We start from the raw sequence: 24,261 nt of genomic DNA, 5'->3' as shown, positions 1-24,261 counted from the left end.
GGACTGCACTCTCCTCCCCAGCCCAAACATATTTCCTTCCCTGAGTCCTCAGAAAATCCCTCACTTTCCTCTCTTCCACGTTGGCACTATGCCTTAATCTCTGGCAGCTCTGTCATTAAACATGACAACTGCATCTTTTTATCTCCTATCTTTTCCATGTGCCTGAGTTCCCTTGGAAGTTTCACCCAGCTGAAACTGTGTCTGTGTCCGTGTTGGCCAGCCTAGGGCATCTCTACCTTAGCCTTCTTGTCTGGACCATGCCCTTCTGTCTAACAGGATATCTACTGAGCATACAGTAACACTCTCTTCCAGTTGCTCTGCAGTGGGCCATCTTTTATCCATTGTGTCTCCTTTAAATTTTAAATGTTGAAGTCCTAACCCACAGAGTGCCAATGTTTTAAAAAGGGGCCACAGCACAGATAAACATAAATGAAGGTTAAATGAAGTCACCAGGGGTGGGAGATGGGAACTAACTCTAATGAAAGAGGAAAGGACACTGAGACTGTGGAGGGCGAAGGCTGCAGATGGTGTAAGAAGGCAGCCATGTGTAAAAAAGAACTTCTTGGAATCCAAATCTATTAATAGCTTGATCTTTAACTTTCAGCCTCTAAATTTTGGAAAATCAGTATTTTTGGTGTTCAAGCCTATGGTAGTTTGTTATGGTAGACATAACAAATTGATAGCATGTATCTTACTACACAAATCTCACTTAGTCTACTGTCAAAAGAGATGCAGAGTCTGATCTCACTAATGCTACATTCTGGTCCCTGTCACCATTATGCTTCTGGTGCATTACTGTAACACCTACTATATGACCGGCCCCCTCTTGTGCCCCTCAGAAGTCAGAGTGAGTTCAACTCATGGTAAAGTGAAGTCTTATATGTCATAAAACATAAAAGCATTCAACTTCACCCGTTTCTCCTCATCTACTGCACTCTCTCCCTTCCACAGGCCCACAGCTCCCTGCTGTAGGCAAACTCTTGCTCCAGTGCTAGGCTTTGCTTCAGCTTGGAATGTTTTTCCTCAAACATGGCTTCCTTCCTTCCAATCATAGTTACAGTCCCTTCATGCCCTTATGGAAAATCCTACCTTCATCCTCTCACTTGTTTTTTTTTTTTTTTTTTTTTTTTTTAAGTCATTCTTATTATGTCCTGTTATAGTAGCTTGAATACTGTAGCTCAGACACAGATGAGATGCATGCATAGATCACATAAGCTCTTCATAATCTCTGACAAGAAGACAGCTCAGTGAATAAAGGCTCTTGCCACCAAACCTGAAGGTTCAAGTTTGATCCCCAGTGGTTCCATGGCCCAAGGTAAGAATGGAACCCAGCAACTTGTTCTCTGATCTGTACACGAAAGGCCACAGCATGAAGGTACTCATCCCTCTGTCTCCCTGTCCCTCTCTGTCTCTCTCTGTCCCTCTCTGTCCCTCTCTGTCTCTCTGTACCCCTCTCTCAGTAAATATAATAAAAATTAAAAAAACAAAAAGCTAAGGAAGTAAGTGGGTTGGTCTCTTCAGGGATGGAGGAAATCAGGTCTTAAGAGATACTTAGTTGAACCTCTCTCATTTATTTTCCTTGCCTTATTTTATCACCAACATTTATGTTACCCAATTTACTGTATTTATTTTTACTATTTTCCTTATAATTGAATTTCTTGATGAGGTCTCCTTTGTCTTTTGGACTGAATGGAGGTAGCCTTTGCCTGTTTTGTTTGTTGCTAGAGCCCAGAGTACTGAAAACAACAGACACCTGCCAGCCTTAGCGAGCCACCTTCATGTTAGGAGCATTATGTAATGTACCCGAAAATAAAGTGCCAGAGCCAAGAAGAGAACTGCAGTGTCCTCGGGCTAACTGGCTCCTTAACTTCCTTAACTTCTGTTTGATTCCTTGTGTGACTCACCCCCAACTCACAGCACTGTCTGGAATGCTAAACGTAATATTTAGTAATGTTAACTGAATGTGTTTATGAGTATTCAAATCATTTCTTCCACATGATGATAAACATCTGAGACGGAAGTCATACTTGACTATAAGCCTGTATGTGGGGGCCATGAAGTAAACACTTTTATAGCCCAGGCAACGGTTCACAAAGACCAGAATTCAGAGCATGTTCATCTTCAATTTTCTTCCAGAAAGACCAAATTTCTTTAGTGTGTCACATGCCTGTGACTGAGCCATTGCCATGCTGGCCTTCCACTCTTCTGGGCTTCCTTGGAGGTTAGCAAATCTATTTCTTTCCCTTTACCTCAAGTCAAAAGATTCGGCCTGTTTATATGGCCCTACTTAAGAAATGCAGAATTATGTTCCTTTCCTCATATAGTCATGTTGGAGAAAATGTCACTGGGTTATATAATTATTGGTAAGCCAATATTTCCTATGGTTTTGCATCTATAAATTGGCTACACATGTCTGAACATTGAGCACCCCATGGCGGTGGCAGAGTGGGCCCCGAACCTCACGTTCCTTTCCTGATGCCTTCTGCACCTCACCTGTAGATCGTTAGTCACAAGTACTGCTGTTTGTCAGAGCCAGGCTACCCCATGCTTGCCAGCCTTTCCAAGTGTCTTACAGTAGTGGATTCTAAGAAACACTACCCAGAGAAAAAGCTTACCAACTTTTTGTTGCCTCTGCCTTTTGATTGTTGGTTTCACATAATTAAGGTAAATGATACAACTTTCAGTACATAAAACTAAATATGAATTCAATATTCTAAATTTTCAATAGCATCTCTTCAACAGATCCAAGACGTTTTACATTAAAAACTGTTTTAAAATTATTTTGTGTATGGGTGTTTTGCCTGCATGTATGTCTGCAGCACGTGTATGCCGTGCTTGCGGCAGCTGGAAGATGGCGTCTGATCTTGAACTGCAGTTATGGTTGGGAGCCGTAACGTGGGTGATGAGGATGAAACCCATCCTCTGGAAGAGCCGCGATCAGTGCTCTTAACCTCTGAGCCATGTCTCCGGACTCCAGAGCAAAGATTTAAAAAACTAATACTACCCACGCAGTGTGGCATCCAAACCTGCCCACACGGTGTGGCATGTATGCTCACTGTTTCTGTGGCTTTATTTATTATTTTAAGCTAGGACAAACTATTTTATTTGTAGGTAATGTTGAGAGTCACGTCTTAGCATCGTGTCATGGAAGTAAAACGTGAGTCGGCACTGTGTGAGCAGACCGAGGTCGAGCGGATCCGCTGGCAGGCGTGGGCATGGCCATACTCACTTTCCTTCTGAGCTGTAGCTGTTCATGCTGCCATCAGTAGATTCCCGGCTGGCCTGGCGTGTCATCCAGTTCCTCATCTCCACTGCGAGCCCGGTCTCCGTGCTTCTCTGGACAGTGCTTCGGAGCTTTTTACCTCCTCCTTCTGCAGAGACAGAAATCCAAAGGCATCAAAGTTTTGTCACTGCTGGTTATAGAACAGGCCAGTAAGCACGCAGAGGCTGCAAGTGAGGAAGACTGCAGACAGGCAGTGTTCTTGAGGAGACACAGAGGAACCGTATCTAAGACACTTCTAGACAGCGTCTCCTGAGTGAGCGGCACAAAGAACCAGTGTTTATTTCCATGTGAAACAGTGTTCAAACCATTAACATAGCAAACAAAAAGGTTCACTCTAAGAATAATAAAATAAGCTTTGTTTTCATTGTAACACTTTAATTATCAAGTCAATTTATGCTTCCTCATTTTGTTTTTTTTATTGTAACATTCAAATGCAAAATTAATTTATGCTTACCTTTCTCTCCAATCCTTTTGTCTTAGTGAAAAAAATAGGTCTTCATATTACTTACAAAGAACCAGATGGTGAGAGATACTCAATTTTTAACTTTACCTTTTACAAAAAGGTTTTAGGGTAGTGGATGGAAAAGGCAGAGAAGGCTATACAAAGGGGATAGCCTTACTGGATGGCAGTTTTGCATCTGTTAGTAACGTCCAGAATGACTGTGTAATATAAACTTCCTGCAGTACCACGTGAAGGGCTGTTTACATTCTTGAGCTTGGATGGTGAGTGCTAAGGTGTTAAAGGTGTTTTTATCTAGTGGAGTTTTCCAACAGAAGGCCTCCAGAGGACCAGGGCTGAGGAGGGGACAATGCACACATGGCAGAGCTAAGACACGCTGCCTGGAGAGATATGAACTTCTGGGAGGGAGTAGGGTTTGAGCTGAGATTGTACAATGTGCCAGCTGGAACTACAGGAAAAGAACAGTGTGTCTTGAGCAGGAGAAACTGTGTGGACAAAAGAACAAAACCCAAAGTGAACATGGGCAGAATGGAAGGGCCATGACTGAGGTGTGGACTGGAGGGAAGTGGGGTGTGCGTAAGAGCCCAGACCGTGAAGAGCAGGGAGACCACCAATGCTCTACTCATCTGCTTCCCACAGACTGCCAATGGTGTTAGCGTCTGGAGATAAACAGCTATGGGATATGCTCTTCCAGCAGCTGGTACTAGTAAGTTCTTTTAAATGCTGCTGGTGCTACGGACGTGGTGACCGGCACCAAGCTTCTTAGATTCGCTCCGTTTTGAAACACTGCTTTGGGTTTCACCCATTTCTCACTGCCAGCTTTGATATACATTGAGATGCTTAAGAGTAGATACAAGGTACACGTTATGACTGATCCTCAGCCAATCAAAAGATGCTTTTTGATGAATAGTAAACATGTTGTACTGATCAATGGTAAAACAAACAAACAAACAAACAAACAAAACCATAAGGCTTCCCCCAACAATGAGGGATGCTGGTACTACTGAGGTAATGAGATTCTTTTAACCAACTTTTTAATATTTGCTCCACTCTGAAACACATGAATAGACAGACTTAAAATACTAATTTGTAGCCTCCAGTGGAATAAATGATTTTAGCATGGTTCACCAATGGAGGCTACCATTAAAAGTTAGACCACGAAAAAGATGTATGAGCTCAGTAATCAGTTCACAGATTAGTTCTAATTATTAAGAGAGAAAAAGATACTTCAACATGGGAGATGGAGCCACCACCATCTTAACCAGGTCACTGATAACTGAGAACAGGAACAGTCATATGTAACCTTCCTGATAGAAAGCATATGGAATCTTCTACCAAGTGGTTCTGGACAAAAATACACAATGTGTTTCTAATCAGGTCTTCCAGTTTTTTAAAAGCATGGACAGTAAAGTCACAAGACAAGTAGCATCCACACACAAATACGCCAGACAAAGCCAGATATGGGATCCTGTTCAAGACAATTGGCCCAGTCTCTGAACAAGTTAACACCATGAAACCAAGCAAACTAGGTAAATAACTTTCTAGATTAGAAGACAGCAAGGAGACTGGAATCCAGTGACCTTGGGTATATGGATTTTGTCTGTTTTTTAAAACCAAAGTGAATTAACTAATTTTTAACAAAATCATATTTATGCAACTTTAAGAAAGGAAGGGAAAATTTGAATATAGATTGGATATTAGATTAGATGAGAAAGCTGCTAAACTTTTAGGTACCATATAAATTCTTTACTACTAGGAGATATATGTTAAATATTTGAATGCAAAATCTTCTATTACCTGCAATTTACTTTCAAATGGTATAGAAAACCAAAACAAATATATACATGCTTAAGAAGATTGTTTTTAAAAAGGACGCAGTAGAAGAGTTGACTGTTGTATCCATCAGTCTAATACAATGACTTTTCTGCAGTTGTTTGTGGTGCACACACGTATGTGCATATTTGCATAGACACAGGCACGTGTGTAGGTATGAATGCACACACATGGAGGCCTGAGGCTGATCTTGGCAGTCTTCCTCAGGTGCATTCCACCTTGCTCATCCAGGCAGGTTCTCTCAGTTGAACTCAGCTTGATGATGGGCTAATAACCCTGCTCCGGTGACGTGCCATTACAAGCAGCCCCCACGGTGGTGGCCCTGACATTTACATTTCTCCGGCGCTTAGCATCCAATTCCAGTCCTCACACTTGTGCAGAAAGCCCTTTACCTTGTGACCCATCTGCCCGTCCTTAATAGCTACGATTTCATTCCAGCGTGATCTTCAAATAGCCATATCACAAAGCAGCAGTTTCTTTCTCCTCAGAAATCATAAGAACACTAGGCTGACACGGGGAAGCCTGTGTGAGGGCAAGTCAGCACTGCCCCCAGTGAACAGCTGCCATCACCTGTGACACACTGCACTGAGACACACTGCAGTGGCATCCGAGATGTGGGATGAGCTCTAGATACAGACAAGGAAATGACATGTGACCTACAAAGGAACCAAAGCTCCCAAATGTCTCAGGACCAAGACTCAGCAATTGCAAAGTCTATTGTTTTCTACTTAATCTGACACTACCAAGTGAGAATGACTTGAAAATATGCTGTTAATGGATGACAAGAACCAGACAGCACTTGGCTATGAATAACAACATTTTAAAAAGGCGCATGGATCCTGTCACAATCGCTCCATTCACACAGCTTCTTCATAACTCTGAAAATTCCCACTTCTACAGAGGAGGCATCTGAGGGTCCAGCATATCACAAGGTTCCCTGAAGCCATACAGCAAGGGGCAGGGCCAGAGTGTGTCCCCGGTGCCAGACTCCAAGTTCTTGCTACTCATTTGAATATAACTGGCTGCCTGGGTAGCTGTTCCGTAGACTGCGAGATATACGAAGAAAGCCCTTGAGAAGTAGCCTGGTGGAGTGGGAAAAATCAGCAGCCTCAAACCAGTTAGCTCCCACATCAGATTGTTTCTCTATTCTTAACACACGTATGGCACTGAGCAAGACCCCTGTGTTTCAAACTGTGAGATTATAACACATAATGGGCAGAACAGAGGTAAGGGTTAAAGAAAATACACATTTAAAGAGGTTGGAAGAACACCTGATTCACTGTTACGGTTCCGGATAGGGAAAAGCTAACACATTCAGCCTAGTCACAACTACTAACTAGCTGGTTACATGACTTTCTCTGAGTCTGGGGCTAGCTGTCTAAGAAAAAGGCAAAAAGAGAAGAGCAGATGACCCCTGGCATCTTTTCTCCCTGAAGTCTGAGTTTGTCTTAGTGTACAGAAATGCATCATTAACAGCCTACGTTGAGGAGGTGTGCTACTCACTGTCAAAGAATCAAAAGTTCTGAGCTAAACTATTTATAGTAGTCTTTAAAACCTTGTCATTTTATATACTCTGTTACATGAAACATTTATAGACTCATTTATAAATTTTTAGCACATAAAAATTTTTATGTCACATTCACAATAAGCCCAATTTAACTTAAATATAATGCATTATGGTGATTCATGTGTAATGTTCTAAATGATTTGCCATGTTGCTATGCAACCTATAAACTGAATCCAGTGCTGTGAGAGTGAGTGCAAGTGAGTTAGTCAAAATTCTAGGCAGGTCCTGATAATTATGTTACTTTACACAGCAAAAGGGATTTTGCTAATTAACTATGGTAATTAATTAGTTGTTTAAAAGGTAGAGAGATTAACTGACTGGGCAAGCATAACCATTCCAGGCCTTTAAAAGCATACTTCTTCCCTGGATGGTCCAGAGGAAGAAATCAGAGAGAGCAGAATCACAGGAAAGATTCTCTGTGCCCTTTATTCTCTTGAAGATGAAAAGGGACCCGTGGAAAGGACGCCAGCCGCCAGCACCTGTGGAGAGTGAGTCCTGGCTGACAAGCAGCAAGACAACTTAAATGGAGGCAAACCTGCAAGAAACTGATTCTGCCTCCAACCCTAGGGCCCCTGGAAGCAGAGGCTCCAGGAAAGGGCTCAGGTTTTGTTTTGATCTCTGTGGTCTTACACAAAATTATCCTGTGCTAGGCTTAAGATCTATTAAGTATGTGTTTGTTTCGCCTGTTGACTATTACAGCAGCAGAAGACCAGTACAGCAGATTTCCATTCCTTTCTCAGATATAAAACATACATAAAGATGTTTTATTATAGTTGTGGGGGTAGACCAACCAAAATTGTTATGGAATTGCTAAGTATTCTTTTAAAAAGCGAACACTTATTCACATGCATATATACATATATGAATTGTATATAAGCAGTTTAAGCATATTAACCCTTAAATTACAGCCCAGGTGGGGCTGTAGATGAGCCCTTAAGCCTTTACACTTGGGTGTAAGTTATTTAAGCATTTGGAGACTATGGCTACAGGCTAGAATCAAGTTTGTCAACTGCCAAACACCCCAGGCAGAAGGGCATCCTCTCATTCTGCTCTGCTTAATCTCATGACTCATTTCCTTGGTACTCCCTGTATTCAAAGAAAGTCGCTTGATTAAACGTCTCAAGGGTCAGTTTCCCCTGAGATCAGGAAACTCTTCAAGTGGCTGAACAACAAACTCAAAAGCTCCTCACTGCTACCGACTTGGGGACCATCTTTTGCCTGCCTAAGACAAGGCTTCTGACATGTGACAACCAAGCTAAATTTCATGATGATATCTTTTAAATCCTAGATGCACAGATGCTTTACTTACAACTAGAACGTCTCATCAATGTAGTCAGAATTATTCTGGGAATAATTGTTTTGGGGACAGGCTGAAAGACTGGAAAAGTCTTTAATTTTTAGTATAGACCACAACTAATGTGCTTTAAGTTAGTGAGACAGCATTTTATCTGTAATTACTAGTTTTCAAAGGGAGTATATAGTTTAGAGAAGTCATCTGTATTACACAATAAAATAATTTTAAATGCAAGGCCAGAGAGATGGTTAAGAGCACTGGCTGCTCTCCTAAAGGACCTGGGTTCAATTTCCAGAACTCACATGGCAGCTTTCAACTATCTATAACTGAAGTTCCAGGGGATCCAGTACCCTCATATAGACATACATGTAGGCAAAACACCAATGTTTGTAAAATAAAATCCAAGAAATCAATAAAAATTTTAAAGCAATGAACAAGAAGTTCAAAACTGATGACCAGGTTTGGAGGTAGTGTGGGGGTCTGTGTAGCTGTGCTCATCCTTGTTGTGAGTGTGAGAACGCTGAGGCCCTCGGGGGCTGCTTTCTCTTTAGAGGCTGATATGTGCATTAGAAAAATCGTTAGTAATTTCAGGTAGAGACCTTCTGTGGTACCCTGCTAATGTCTCAAAATTCATTTATAGAATCACCTCCAGATGTTCACCAGTGGCCACTGTGGATACAACGCTCCATCAGTATCGGTCATACCCAGGTACAGTCGTATCTAACCGGAAGACTCATAAAGCCAGAACAGCTGAGCCACATGATGTGATAGCTGTCATGTCATCTTTCACTTTTGGTCTTGACCTCCATGTGCTGTGGTGGTGGTGCTTTTAATATCTGTACAACTTGGGGATGCTGGATGGATGGATGGGAAAATTTTAATGAACCACTTACACCTTCTCCTAGGAGCACTGCTTCTAAGCTTCCCCAGCAAAGTCGTGAGCATACTGCCCCTCCTGCTTTTAGGGAGAAGATGCTTATCCAGCCCTACTTGAAGGTCTTCCTTGTGCCTTAGAGGTTGTGACTCAAATAAAGAGGCCAGAGATCTCCTTATGAGGCCCCAGCTCCAAGACACTCTTGGAACATCTGCCCATTTTTACTCAGGACCAGGATAATCAGAGCACAGTAAACGTAAAAAGGTAAACCTCGTTTGGTGGGCTAGGGGAGTTGGCAGCAGATCCCCACCCCATTACATGTATCCCATGGGACATGTAACAAGAGTGAGGCAGTCTATTTTGTGTAAAACCATTTACATAGTTTTGGTTGTCATTAGAATCCAACTAAACTTACTCTGATAAAGGTTTAAAATTGGGACAAAACTCAATTGCTAAATTCGAAATGAAGACAGTAAAGACAGAACTAGTGGATCTTGACTTGAAACTATGCAGAGCCATTCTAGACATAAAACCTTTGCAGTGCCTGTCAACTTAACAGCATGGCATGTTGCATTAGCAAGAAGCAGGCCGAGAACTGCAGAGCTTCCTCTTCACTGCAAACCTGTGCAGCCATGGAGGAAACAGAGCAAGGATGTTGGGTGACAAAGGGGCACTGCACTGCCAGCTTCTGCTGCCTGCACCAGGAGGGACCTGACGGTTCCCAGGGGGACTGCTTTTGTCGCACCTGCTTTGTTTCTGTTCTAAGTGGAGATTTGTATTCTGTTGGACCTGTTGCTGCCCTACTGATAAGCTGATCTTTTAGATATGTGATTCTCATTCTTATACTCCATCATGAATTAAAGAGCCACATCTTACACGAGATGAAGACCTGTACTTTGCACAAAGGTTCTAGAATGCAACAGTAAATGGATGAGAGCTTAAGATTTGTTTTCATGTGTGCTTGCTACTGCTATATGCAAAATCCAGTAGTCAAATTTGTCCAGCCAAAATTGCAGCAAATTTAAACATAAGAAACCCTGCTGTTGGGGGCTATCCCAAAAGCTGTTGCCTGTCTGTGGGATATGTTCTCCTAGCTGAGCTGCCTTGTCTGGACTCAGTGAGAGAAGATATGCCTAGCCCCTCAAAGACTTGATGTGCCAGGGTGGGGTGATACCCAGAGGGCCTCCATGCATCAGAGGAGAAGGGGATGGGGGAGGATTGTGAGATGGGGTGCCTGGGAGGGTGGCAGTGGGTGGAATGTAAAGTGCATAAAAAAAGAAAACTTGCCATTTACCTTAGACTCCATCTATAGGTTTTTTTCCTTTCCTGGCTGCTCACTCTTAAAGAGGAAAACAACTAAATAGCAAGATATTAAAAACATTTAAAGCCTTAAAATAAAAGATAACAACATTGGGTGTAATCGGTAGCCTTTCAGCTACTGGTAGGCATTTTCTATAATCAGGTGATATTTGTTAGGTTTTTTTGTATAATCAGGTGATATTTGTTAAGTTTTTTGTCTTGCCAAATTTCTTTCTAAGAGAAATATCCCGCTCTTCAACTGTGTAAGCTGCCTTTGTCACAGGTCACCTTTCCACCTGCTCCACAGCGAGGGCATAAGCACCGACTTCACATCTCAAGGCACCGCACACCTTCAGTCCAACAAGGGTGATGGCCAGACACTGATTCCTAGGAGAGGGTCATGTGTACATAGTGACTAGTGGGATGATGAGCGAGCTGTGAGTACGTGGCAAGCGGCAATGCATGCAGGGTAGCTTCTGCAGTATGGCTGTGGGCATCATGCTTACCCTCTAGACTAGGTTTCTGGGCCTGTGCAGAAGAAATTTTATGGCCTAATCCAATTTTTATCCAGCAAACAGTTTTTCTGCTCAATTGCCTAATTTCTAAGGAATGTTTTCTAAATAACACATATCTTACACTCATTCCATTTCTAACTTGATAGAGAAATGAACTCCAGCTTCTATAGTGATAACTTGTAGGTGTAGTACAGAGAAAGTGACACTCAAGCATTCTTATACCCACTAGAGTCAACAGTTGACTGATTTCACCTCAGAGTGAGTGGAGACTCAGTCACAGTTCTTGTGCTTGCTAGGGACAGAATGTAAGGGGAAATAACAAATGTAGCACAGTCATACAATTCCCACTGTATAAGCTTTTTTTTAGTAGGTAAGGTAAGCTGGTAAACAGAGCCGGACCCTCCAGGGCAATGTATCCTAAGTTCTACATGAGTGGCCTTACGTCACTAGGGTTACACAGCCAATAGAACTTTCCCTCCATGATGGAGATGTTCTGTAATGGCGCAGTATCCAAAACGGTCATCCCCAGATACATGGGGCTACTGAGCACTGCGTGATGGAAGAAATAAAGTTTCAACTTCATTAACTTTTTAAAAAAAAATCAGATAGTACACATGGCTAGTACCTCATGTATCAGATAACAGAGGCTCAAAAAAAGCAAGATATTTTAAATAGGTTCATAAAAGAAGAGTTAGCATAACAACATTAAGTCTCAACATTATGCCAAGATATGTATTATTATAGATATTGTACTATCAAGCTAAGTTAAAAGAACTTAAGTTTCTTTTAGGTCACTAACTAGGCGGAGGTGGAATTACTATCTCAAATCTGGGGCCATACAAGTTTTTCTCCATCTAGAGAAGCTCTTGTGGCTTGTAGAAGACCTTGGAGATAGAGAACATGAACTCACCACTGATGGGCAAGGGACACACACACACACACACACACACACACACACACACTAGCAGAGGAAGAGTAGGAGGCATGAACACAACTCTGAAGGCAACGAGGCTTCATTTTATAAATTTAGTAGCTAGATTTTGAGAGATTTAGCTCATCAGAAAGACTCAGAAGAAATGGGAATCTTCTAGTTTGCTCTTGAACAGTGGTTCTCAACTTTTCTAATGCCATGGCTTTTTAATATAGTTCCTCATGGTATGATGATCCCCAATCATAAAATCATTTTCTTTGCTACTTCATAACTGTAATTTGCCACTGTTATATATCAGAATGTAAATGTCTGTGTTCTCTGATGGTCTTAGGTGGGCCGTGTGAAAGGGGTACCCCCAGGGGTTGGTGACCCACAGGTTGAGAACCACTTGTCTGTCAGTGGCAGTGAATAAGTGATAAGATATGGTATATCTTATCAGCAGTTTCAGAAATAAGCCCTTTGGTTCCAAATAGCCAAGGTACCAGTGAGAATGAGAAGAAACAGAGCTGAGAAATGCTGGGAAGGGAGCAGGTTTCCTTGGCAGAGGTTGAAAACTCTGTGTTCTCTGGGTCACATTTGGCCACTAAATGTGTTGGTTTGCTTCAAATAATGTTGAGAATTTTTAAATTTTGCTGCCAATATTTTAAAGTTTAAGGGTTTTATGGGAAAAACCAAGTTTATGATTTGTTGGGGACAAAAACAAAAGTCAATGTGCCAACCTGGCATTGGTCAAAATGACTGTTCGCCATTCTTCCCTGGTAGGCTTTTTCCAATCTTTCAGTCCTTTCCTGCTTGTCTTGACTGCCTTAATGATCTATGCTACCTGCAGGGTCACTGATCTACAAAATCCCAAGGGAACAGCTGTCACCATTTGGTCTCTTCATTTTAAAGAACTAAAATAATTTTCCTTGTATTTTAGTCTCACAAAATAAAAGCTAAAACAAGATCTTATCCAGACAGAAGTAGCTACTTGGGGGAATGTCAGAGAAGACACAATGCTGTCCTTCTCACTGTCCACAGAAACACATTCCTAGTTCCAGCTAACCCACACACACAAGGCCCTGCCTCTTACATTAGGCAGGACTAAACTGGCTGTGAAATCCCTTCCTAGAAATTTGGGATTGGGATTGTGAAAGACACAATTTACAGAACAGTAGAACTGTAACACATGAACCTGGAAGCTACTTGTTACCATGGTTCACTGGACATGTGCTCTGGGTAACAGGGCAAAAGAATGAGCGGGCAAAAAAAAAAAAAGAAAAGAAAGAAAAGAAGACAAAAGAAGGAAAAGAAAAGAAAAGAAAAGAAAGAGAAAGAGAAAATTAGATGCAGCCATGTGAGGGAGGGGTGAGGGCAAGACAGGGAAGAGGGTGCTCCTGGCTTCCATTAGATCCATGTGGGGCCTAGATGACTCTGTTCATAGATTTGGTGAAAAACCTCTGCAAAAATGTTATTTACATTTAAAAAATCTGATTTTCATTTCCAGATTTGAAATAGAGCAATATTTCAAAGCTAGAACTGAAACTAATATTTTATATTGGCATTTTCCTCAAATACCTCACCTTATAAATATATAGCAGTAGGTAAATCTCCTTTCTTCCCAATGCAAAACCAGTGCAACCTGAGGTAGAACAAGGACAGACTAATCTTATTCAACCTACTGTACTAGCCTGGAACATCACAGCAGAGAGTGTTTTCACTGGTGGGTGTGGTCCTGGGTGGTAATGGGAGGTTGCCACAACAACTTACTAGCCAGTTTCTTCTGTAAGCCATTGTATACAAAATATCTCCACAGGGAAACTTGGTTCCATTGCTGGTTAGAATTTAATAAATCTAGTAAAGTATGAAGGCAAATGAGGGTCTAATTTGACTTCTACACTCACATTTTCCATTACTTTAAGGCAGTGGTTCTCAAGCTCTGGGCCATGGAGGGCAAAAAACCAACCAAAACAAAACAAAACAAAACAAAAAAAAACCCCCAAAAAACAGTCTCACAGGGGTCACCTAAGACCATTGAGAAAATACAGATATTTAAATTATAATTCATAAACAGTAGTAAAATTACACTTAAGAAGTAATGATGAAAATAACTTTATGGTTGGGGGTCAGCACAGCATGAGGAACTGTATTAAAGGGTGGCAGCATCAGCAAGGTTGAGAACCGCTGCTTTAAGTGCACTCCCTGAACCTAAGATAGTGAAAAATTCTGATTCTTAGTTAAATCTGAGTTGAAGTGTTCATTTACTTTTAATTCCAAAATATCTTACTTGACTTTGTCTTAAGTACAGAACTGATACACAGATTGTGCCATTCCTAAATGTATGTGCTCATTTACTAAAATGATTTTTCACATAAAATCATAATTCAAGGAAAATGATCTCTATAAAAAGATCCACAGTGGCCTATCCATCTCTCTTGCCCAAGTTTGGCTGTGGAAGATGCATTAACACCGTGAACATACACGAGACACACTTATAGGGAGAGTTAGTTACTAGCATTCAGCTTGAGAAGAACAGCACAACTATTCAGTTAATGTCAGTAGCTGCACCTGCTTTCTGCACATAGCAGTGCTATGCTGACTATATGGAGAACATCTCATTTCAACAGAGCAAAGGTGAAGGTCTATCTGCTAATCACAAAAGCAGGGCTTCTAAGACTTAAGTGTCCTAGTAACTCAACACCAAGATTTTCATCATCCTATTAAATGAATGGTCTCTTAAAGATGTATGTGTGTGTTACATAAGTCTTCCCTTGCTGAGATGGGTGCTATATAGCTCTTGGTGGCCTCAAAAAAGGTGGTGTAGACGCCTTGCCTCTGACTGCCTAGTACATTGTGACTATGTAAATGGATCCTTTTCCATGAACAAATCTTCACACCCTCACTCTCATGTGCAGATCATTTTCTCTCAGATTTTTAGTAGTTTTAAGCTTTCATTTCTTTGCTGATTTCATTTTTGTTTGTTTGTTTTAAGATTTTACTCATTTTATGTTTATGAGTACACTGTAGCTGTCCTCAGACACACCAGAAGAGGACATCTGATCCCATTACAGATGGTTGTGAGCCACCATGTGGTTGCTGGGAATTGAACTCATGACCTCTGAAGAGCAGTCAGTGCTCTTAACCACTGAGCCAGCCCCTTGCTGATTTCCTTATGATTTAATTTTCAACTGGCTGGCATGTAGAAGGAGTTATTACTAATTACTAATTACTAATTTGCTTAGTTATTTTCTGTTAAGTTGTATCATTACCAAATTATATTTCAATCAGAGGTAGATGGGTGTAAACTATTGGAGAAGTAATTTTTTTCAAGTAATATATATATATATAAACCTAAACAAGGACCATGAGCTTAGAACCACAGGGGACATGTAGATGGCCTCTGGGAGACCCTCAACCATTAGCAACTTTGCCACATAAACATTTTTTTTCTTGGAATCAATGGGTGGAAAGCTGAAGAGTTGTTTCTATAATTACAAATGGAAACATTGCCTTGAAATAGTCCCTATACTCTTGTAAGTGCCTGAAATATTCAAGTATGCTATATATACTAATGGTCTGTATGGGGAAGAGTCAGTGTTAGGACCAAATACATTACACAGTGAAAATATAATGTGTTCAAATAAGGATCAGTGCTTTAGCACTTTACAAATTGTTAAATAACAGAAAAAGTAGTACTGCCATCACTTTTATCTAAGGTAACCCCATGGATATGGAGAACATCTTTCTGAAATACACCCAGGAGAAAGGATGAAAAGACAAACTCACAAAGTATACGGAAAGGATGAGACAAAGACCAGTCTATATAGTGAATTAACTTACTTTGCTTACAGAAACATCCCTTCAACGCAGACTCAAGTCAGTCACACTGAGATTTGTTACCGTAAGCCATGTGCTTAACTTCTATATTTTCACCAGAGTAAAACAACAAAAATAATTCTCTTGAAGAATTTCCATGAAATAAAAGGAATACATAGAAGCTGCACAATTAGTGGCAATTATTATTATTGTGCTTGATTTTGAAGGCCATAGACTTCTACAAGGAGATACAATATAAGTGTTATGAAATGGTATTTAAAACACATTAGTCAGCAGTAGAAACTCTGACCCACATTATGGGTTTAGATCTTTACTCTTTACTAGGGGAGGAGTCTGGACAAAGAGTTTCCAAACATGTACAGGATTCTGTTTTATGAGATGGTTAGAAATTCATGTTACTGATACCAAATCAGCATTCGTACACTCTCTTAGGGTACCCTTCTCTAAGTTCTAAATAGGAAGAGAAGGAAAATGCTAACTTTGACATCCATTTGATAATTTAGTCAATCACAGTGATTAGCCGACCACCACTTCCATTAAATAAGGATTTCCCTTTCTGTGAGGTAGAACAGGTTTCACAGTTACGGCTATACTACTGCTTCCAAGTATGTTACCTACATGGACTTCATGTGTTCTGCATGGGCATCTTAAAAGAAAAGACATTGCACAGAAGCTCTGCTGGACCAGGGTTGAGCCTCACAGACCTGTGGGGGATGCTGAAGGGTGAAGGGAGTGCAGAGAAACCAACCAGGGAGGCTTAGTCCCATTTCTCTTGGTAAGTTGACTCTAGGCCAGCGAAGAACTCAATTTGTGGAGAGCTTTCTTGTTTCAAGTAGAGACATATAGGGTGCATTTTAAAACGCTACCTTCCTGTGGAACATTTTGTATTGGCAATTCAAGAAGCACAGAAATCTGTTCCAGTTTCTCATGTGTATATGTGGAAATGTCCTTCTCAGATTTGCCTGTATGAGATACAGGTAAGTGAGTGTACTTTCAATTTTGAAAAAATCTTCACATTTTGTTTAAGCTTTACTTACTATCTCAAAATGCTTTTAGGATGGTATTTTGTAAAGCCCTAAATCCTAGTAATAATATAAAAATGATGATAGCTTATATGAAGTAAACTCAAGGTTGAGGACTTGGCATTAAACATGCTTAGAAATAAAATCTGCCACAGTCTATATTTTATTTAAATATATGTATTTTCAGGCACACCTAACTTTGAATTACAGCTTCCATACTTACTAGGTTAGTGAATGTGTGAGTAAAGCATTCTCAGTACACAGCAGTACTTGTGACTCCAGACTTTAAGTGCTGACTCCGATGACAATGGGCTGAGTAAGCCTTTGAATTTCTTTTTGCCTCAGTATCCTCATTTGTGAAACACGGCTAACAAAAGTTATGGGCCCTCGAGGCTACACTGTAGGCCCAGCAGTGCCTGGCTAGCTACAATTATGGCTGTTCAGTTATTCATTTTGGCCGCTTTTAACTGTTTGACTTTTAGGCATTTCCTAGAATTTTAAATAAATTATTGTAGGAAAGTGGTTAAAAGTAAATACAAAACAGAAAAACAAGAATATGAAAATCAAAAGTCATGCCTAAATAGTGAGTTATTCTATTGTTATATCTGTATTTATATGAGTCTTTATTTATAGGAAATGAATATTGCAACAATGAGCCAGAAGAAACCTGGATAGTTGTCCTGTGGCCACTTTGTCACTCCCTCTCCAGAGCAAATATGGAAAATTTTTATTTCCACCTGTTCTTAAAGCAGGTAATCAATTCCTTCTAAACTAGGCCTAGGGCCAAGTCACCAAACAAAAGAAAAGCAAATCTTAATTGTACATGATAGTGTGTATAAGATAACTAAACTCCTCTGGGTAGAGGCCTAAGGATGGACAGGGTGCCAAGAACACTATTGTTACATTATTTTCATTAACTGACAAATTTTCAGTATTGGTTGTAAAATCTTATGAGAGTTCTTCATCAAGGAAAAACAGGATCTGTTATTCAAAACTTTATGAAGGCCTGCAAATCTCTCAGTGAAAAGTTTAACAGAGCCAGTAGGTACACAGGCATCTTTGAACAGCACAGACGATAAGAATCACACTTCATAGCTGGTGAACAAACTTCTGCCTAAAGTGCAAATGCGCCTTCAGTGTCCACCTTCCACCTGTCCAGAGTACACCCCCCTACCTCCGCATCCAGGTCTTGGCCGTCACAAGTTTTCCTTCTGGGGTCCTCCTTAGTTTTCCAGCACGTTTGTCCTCCAGACTACATGCTGACACCGAGACTGCAGATTTTGGAAGTAAACAAAAGCAAACGGGATGGGGCACATAAGGAGGCTCGGCCGGACTCATCCAGTCTACACACTCATTCACCCTTTAAGTGCTCCATATTTCAAACTCACTAGGACAACTATTTCCCAGGAGAGCCCGTGGAGCTCTGTGAACCCACAAACAGCGCGTCTCGGCCAGGTGCTCTAGGGCTCTCCCAGGCACAGTTCGGGCAGCAGAGGCTATCTGGAGTTCTCACTTGAGGCCAACTCTCCCACCATCGAACCCAAGTGATCCACAACAGACACACCGTTCAAGAAGCGTGGCATGAATGAACAGGGGTCCTCACCTCCTTCATCTTCTTCCAAGGAGTTCATACAAGGAAAATAGCCAGCTAGAGCCTCAAAGGAGGCAGAGAGGCTGCTCCGGCTCTGGGAGCGCTGCATGGAGCGCCCTGCAGCACCCGTGCCCCCCAGGCCCTGCCGGCCCATCTTGGTGGAAGTCCCGCTTTTCCCGCGGTACAAGATACGAGGCGTTTTGGCGGCTGGTTAGCGGAGACCGCTGCGGTTGGAGCCGGGATGGCTCCGCGGAACCCTAGGGTTCCCGTCCCTGCCTCCCCGGCCGGTGGCTGGGACCTCGGCTTTGCTGGGGAAGGATCAGGAGGAAAGCTGTCAAGAGAAGCAGCTGTTCACGGTGGAAGTCCGAAGTGTCACCCAGGGGAGCAGATCCTGGAGGCTGGAGCCGCTAGCCCGGGCGCCCTCCCTCGCCGGGAGATGCTGCTGATGCTGAGCTCGCCGCCAATCAGAGGCTGGAGTGGGCGGCACCGTAGCACTGGTGCCAGGGCCCACTTCAGGTTCTGGCCTGGGGTCTCTGCAGCTGCTGCTGTCTCCAGTAGCATGGCTAGTGCCTGAGAATGTGACTAATTAGATAGAATGAGTTATGCCTCTGACCTCAGAGTGGTAATATATGAGCAAAATTCCCGGGAAAACTTTTCCCTTACTAGTTTCTCTTAATCAGCTGTTAACACTCCTCAGATGTAGGTAAGAGACAAGTCATAACCAGGTTTTGGCCAGGTCTAATGAAAACTTACATTAACCCTTTCTTTTGAACTTTGTTTTAAAATAATGGTATACAGTCAACAAAAGATCTCTTTAAACATCTGAAACACCAGCAAGGAAAAATACACAATGAGGTCCATAAAGTTAGCATTCATGCCAGGAAATGAATTCCTTCTTTCTCTACGTAAAGCAATCACCTGCCCCTTGTTGCTAATAACCCAATCAAGTGTAACATTACGGTAAAAGGTTACATCCTAACATAAATTTGGAAGCAACACAGACATATTAGAACCAACAGCCGATAAGCAAAGTTAGCACAATTCTGCAAGTTAGAAATCTGTCTCTGAGCACAAAGCAAATTTGATATCATTTTACTAGGAGTCAGGGGAGTGTCCTAACACACATACATATGTCTTTTTATTTGAAGAGATTCAAATATTCAAGTTCAGTCCTTTAACTAAGATCCTAATGAATACCAGGTATCTGTAGATGCTTACAATACAACAGTAATCTGAGTCCCCACTATGTGTGTGTGTGTGTGTGTGTGTGTGTGTGTGTGTGTGTGTGTGTGTGTTTCTCTCCCCTTGCCAGAGGGGAGAAGTTAGGGGGTAGCAATAAAACACTAGATGACAGACTGTTAAAAGAAAAAATAATGCAGAGAGACAACTTAGAAAGGATCAGAGGTCTCACTGCCCAGCTGACGTGTGAGAAGAGGTTTGCAAGTAGAAAGAAGGCCCTGAAGGCGAGGTCTGCTGTGGACCATGGGATAGCTGAGAAGCCAGGCCCTGAGCAAGTGAGAGGGATGGATCACACAGGGTGTGTTAAGTACTCCGCTACTGCTGACAGTTCAGAAAGAATGAGAAACACATTCTCTCACATCTTCCAAAACTTTCCCTACAACACCCTACCACTGTAACAAACGGTACTGCTGTTCAGATCACGTCCTGTCTTCAGAGACAGCTCAGTGCAGTTGCTCTTTAGTAATCGATTCCCACATTCAAAACCATAGAAATCTACAAATAACTCACCTTTTTTTTTTTGACAGAATGGAAGCTTTTTACTATTAAATAAGAATTTCATTATAGGAATAAAGAAAAATATCACAGACTTACAGAAACAGAAAGGATTTAAAGTCATCTGATGTTTTTTGAACTGTCCACCATAAGTTCTGAAAACAACTGTTTAGCATTTGATCAACAATTTACTTGTTTTAAATTTTTTATGGTGTGTTGGTGTGTGTGCGCGCACACGTGCATGTGAGTGTTGGTGCTCTCAGAGGCAGGAGCCAGAGATGTGAGATTCCCCCTGGAGCTGGAGTTACAGGTGGCTGCGAGCCACCTGATATGAGTGCTGGGAATCAAACTCAGGTAGTCAGAAAGGCACATGCCTTAACTACCAAGTCATCTCTGCTCCTGGTCAGCATTTTAAAGAATGAAAATGAAAAAAACAAAAAAACCCATCAGAGTTCAGCTTGAATATTGTATGCATCACCTACAGTTCTGTTTCATAAGTCTCTCTCTCTCTCTGTGTATTGAGTTACAATGCAAAATAAGGTGTTTTTTTTTTTTTTTTTTTTTTTTTCCTTTGAAACACTTTGGAGAACATAGATGAATATCTACCTTATATATGAGGAAATTTAGGTTTAAAGAGTAAAGCAGGTGCTTGCGCTGGCTCAGAAGGGATGGGGGCTAAAAAGAACTCACCTGATATCTTTATCAGGATATTTGCCTGGATGGAGACTGGCTAATAAAATCTTAGCTATATGAATCCAAATATACTTGAACAAAGTGGGAAGTCTATGATTTAGAGTCTCTTAAGTGAAGGTTTCCTGCTGGCAAAGAACCCCTGACAGGGCACTTGCAAGTTTCCTGGCAGGAGGAGTGTGAGCAGGCAGAGGGCTGAGCAGAGAATTCCCAAATCAATAAACCGGATGAGAAACTTTTGTTCAAGGCACCTGGGACATCCTGGTGGATGGAAACTGTCAGAAAGGCACATCTCAGTTCCTGGGAGAGACCCCTGGGGAGGAGCTGCAGGGGAGTAGCTGCACTGCTTGGTTAGTTTGTTAGAGTCTGGATACACCCATCTCTATCTGAGCATTGCTTCTCTCTGGACAATCCAAAGCCAGGCCTTCCCACAAGGCTTTCTGATCCTTTCTCCCTGAGATAGGAAGGGATGGCAGATGAATGGCAGGATTCTGACACAGAGAGCTCTGGGAACAGGAGACTCAGGAAGGTGCAGAAAAGTTACTCTACGTGGTGGGAGAGGGACTTAAGGCAAAGAGAAATGACACACACAGACATGGACCACAATGATGACCAGATGATTCTACTTTCACCTGGCAATTTAGAGAATAATCTGTGATTACTAAGGAAACCTCAATTCTACTTTATTAGTCCTAAGTTCAATTGTTTTCAAAATATTTCTAGTTTCACATAAAGATACGTATTTAACTCTATTTGCATTTTTGTTTTTGAGATGGGACTCACTATGTAGCCCAGACTGGCCTCAAACTTACAATCTTGCTGCCCAGTCTCCTGAGTGCTGGAAATAGCAGTGTGCCAACATTTGTGGGTTGTTTATACATTTTTAACAAGTCAAAGCATCATTCCCTATTCTTTTCAGACATATTTACTGTCACCTCAATTAACTTAAAACTATATAAAAACTACTAGCAAAAACTGGAAACTGTCCAAATCCAAGACTTGAGCAGTATACATAGTCCATGCATATGCAGTCTACCACGTGTAGCTACATGTTGTATATGGTTGGGATTTACTTCTTATATGTTGAGCCACTGTATTTCACTATACAGGAAGAAGTGTATATCTAGACTATTATAACCCAGGATCCCACTTTATTTTTAATTCTCTTGTTCATCTAAACATTAAAGATTATGAGTCACAAATGTAATTAATTGCCTTCTAAAAATAAAATCCTGAAAAATTCTACCAGAAAACATGAAAATCATCTTTCTGAAGGAAATATAAACAGATATATTTTGCATATACTAGTATAGTATGCTATTTGATGAATACAAATCAATATTTTACAGATAATTTATAAAAACATCACTCTAATACATCAATTATTACAATTATTACATCGATTATTACAATTATTACATCAATCCTGACAGCTTATCTTCTTAGCAGATATGCTGAAAGAAACTCAACAATGTGGCATACCTCCTTACTATGGCAGTGTAGGCAGGTCTGTAACCCACACAGACTGACTCTAGATTAGTCCCTGTATGCCATGTCACAGATGATTCACATGTCATGTAAAACTAAGGGGATAGAAAGACACAGAAAACAAAGCTGACAACTATAACTATAATTATACTGTAAATTTCTTTATCAAAATAAATGCTGACAATCCAACCTTAAAGTCAGACTGCTGATTTTATCTACATAGTTATGTTAAATGTATATTTGCTTTCCTTATAAAACATACCAAATCTTATATATCTATATGACCTAAATGTAAAGTCTGAAATAAGCAATCTTTTTTCTCATTCTTAGTGACATACTATGGTAGAAAGTAGGTGTAAACCTTGGAAATTTCACGTTTCAAAGGCATTTTTAGTTTTTACTTGGCAGATTTTGAGAGTGAAGAACAGATGTTACATATTAGCAGCTGGCCAATCCAAAACTTATGAAAGTTAAAGAGGTAAACTTGTATTCAAATATGATAAGAGGAAAAAAAACCAAGAGAGATAAGAAGCCAACAGTTTCCTTATTTATGCAGCGAGACTCATAATGATACCTGATTTTATCTCCTATGAGAACCTGCCCATGGAGGTAAGAAAAATTACTAAGCGAAAACATGGCGACAAGATTTGACCTATGGCATGAGTGGGGAGAAGTCCTTACACATCAAAGTCCTATGTCATGAAGAGATGGTAGCCTGGCAGTTCAGAGGAGGAACAAATATTTGTCCCTTTGAGCATGGTAATAACTATGATGGTGACAGCTAAATTTATGTCATATATATATATATATATATATATATATATATATATATATATATATATACCTAATTTAAGAGAACACTATTCGGTAGTTACTCTCAGTGTTTTTACTTCACAGACAACAAGACCGACAGAATATTCACCCAGTAAATATTTGTTGAGTGCGTACCACATGCCAGACATGCCGCCATCACTGAGGATACAGCAATTGACAAACAGAAATCAACAGAAATCACTGCCCTCCTGCAGTTCCCACACATTTATACATCACTTAACGAGAAATCCTTATCCCCCAAACTCTGCATGCAAACACATAAAATCACTACACTAGTACACAGCACTATGAGAGAATACTATGAACAACCCAGTATATAGATGAGGAAACTGAGGCACAGATTATTAAGAATTGAAGCCAGCAAAAGCAAGTCTATAAAGCTTGAGTCACAGTATCATAAACAGCAGACACAGCAGTTAAATCCAGTACTCGGTTGCATATTCCAAGCACAGCTTAGGCTTTGTGATTTTTGAAGACAGAGAAATGAGCTTAGATGTAAACTGTTCCTCCTATTCTGTTCAAAAACAAATTACATCCATAATTGCAAAATGTGTGCAAATGTCTTCCTAGCAATAAGACAACAATCAGTTCTGCAGCACTGGACCCCAGTGGTGTCCTTCTCTGACACCATATGGAGTCCTAGATCCCCCAGGTGAGGCCTGAGTGCCTACAAATGTTGCAAACCCCTATACTTTAGATGGTAGATTGCCTTACCTGTGCTTCTGACTGGCTACAGATCAGAGTTCCAACAAACCCTCTGCAGCTCACAGAACTCAGGTATACTGGTTTATTACAAAGGCTGTTGGCAGAGAAACACAGGAAACAGTATAGAAGGAACTTATAGCTTCCATGTACTCGCTTAGCCCACCACCCTTTAGCAACATGTTCAGCTACCTAGAATCCTCTAAACTGCCTCTATGGCTTCTATGAAACTTAATAACAGAGGTATTAGTGAAGCGGGGACAGCTATGTCCAAATGTGATTGGGAAGAGGGTATTATCTAATGCTAAGTAGACTGTGTGGGGCAGCA

The 24,261-nt window shown here is 41.0% G+C and overlaps 1 protein-coding gene across 50 annotated transcripts in view; it reads right to left on the bottom strand.

The window, feature by feature from the left end:
* Rims2 (regulating synaptic membrane exocytosis 2) overlaps positions 1-24,261 on the bottom strand; it is a 465,628-nt gene that overhangs the window by 5,602 nt on the left and 435,765 nt on the right. For 49 of the 50 annotated variants that reach the window (XM_076911301.1, XM_076911289.1, XM_076911291.1 and 46 more), the window contains one exon: positions 3,230-3,371. In XM_076911301.1, the coding sequence (XP_076767416.1) occupies positions 3,230-3,371 (142 nt within the window). Of the gene's footprint in view, positions 1-3,229; positions 3,372-18,497; positions 18,899-24,261 lie in introns of those variants that run through there. The other variant, XM_034516398.2, reaches the window with a different exon arrangement.

This window comes from Arvicanthis niloticus, chromosome 13 (genome assembly GCF_011762505.2).
Source record: "Arvicanthis niloticus isolate mArvNil1 chromosome 13, mArvNil1.pat.X, whole genome shotgun sequence".
In the NCBI taxonomy this organism is placed as follows: domain Eukaryota; kingdom Metazoa; phylum Chordata; class Mammalia; order Rodentia; family Muridae; genus Arvicanthis; species Arvicanthis niloticus.
This window is presented reverse-complemented; position numbering and strand designations above follow the sequence as displayed.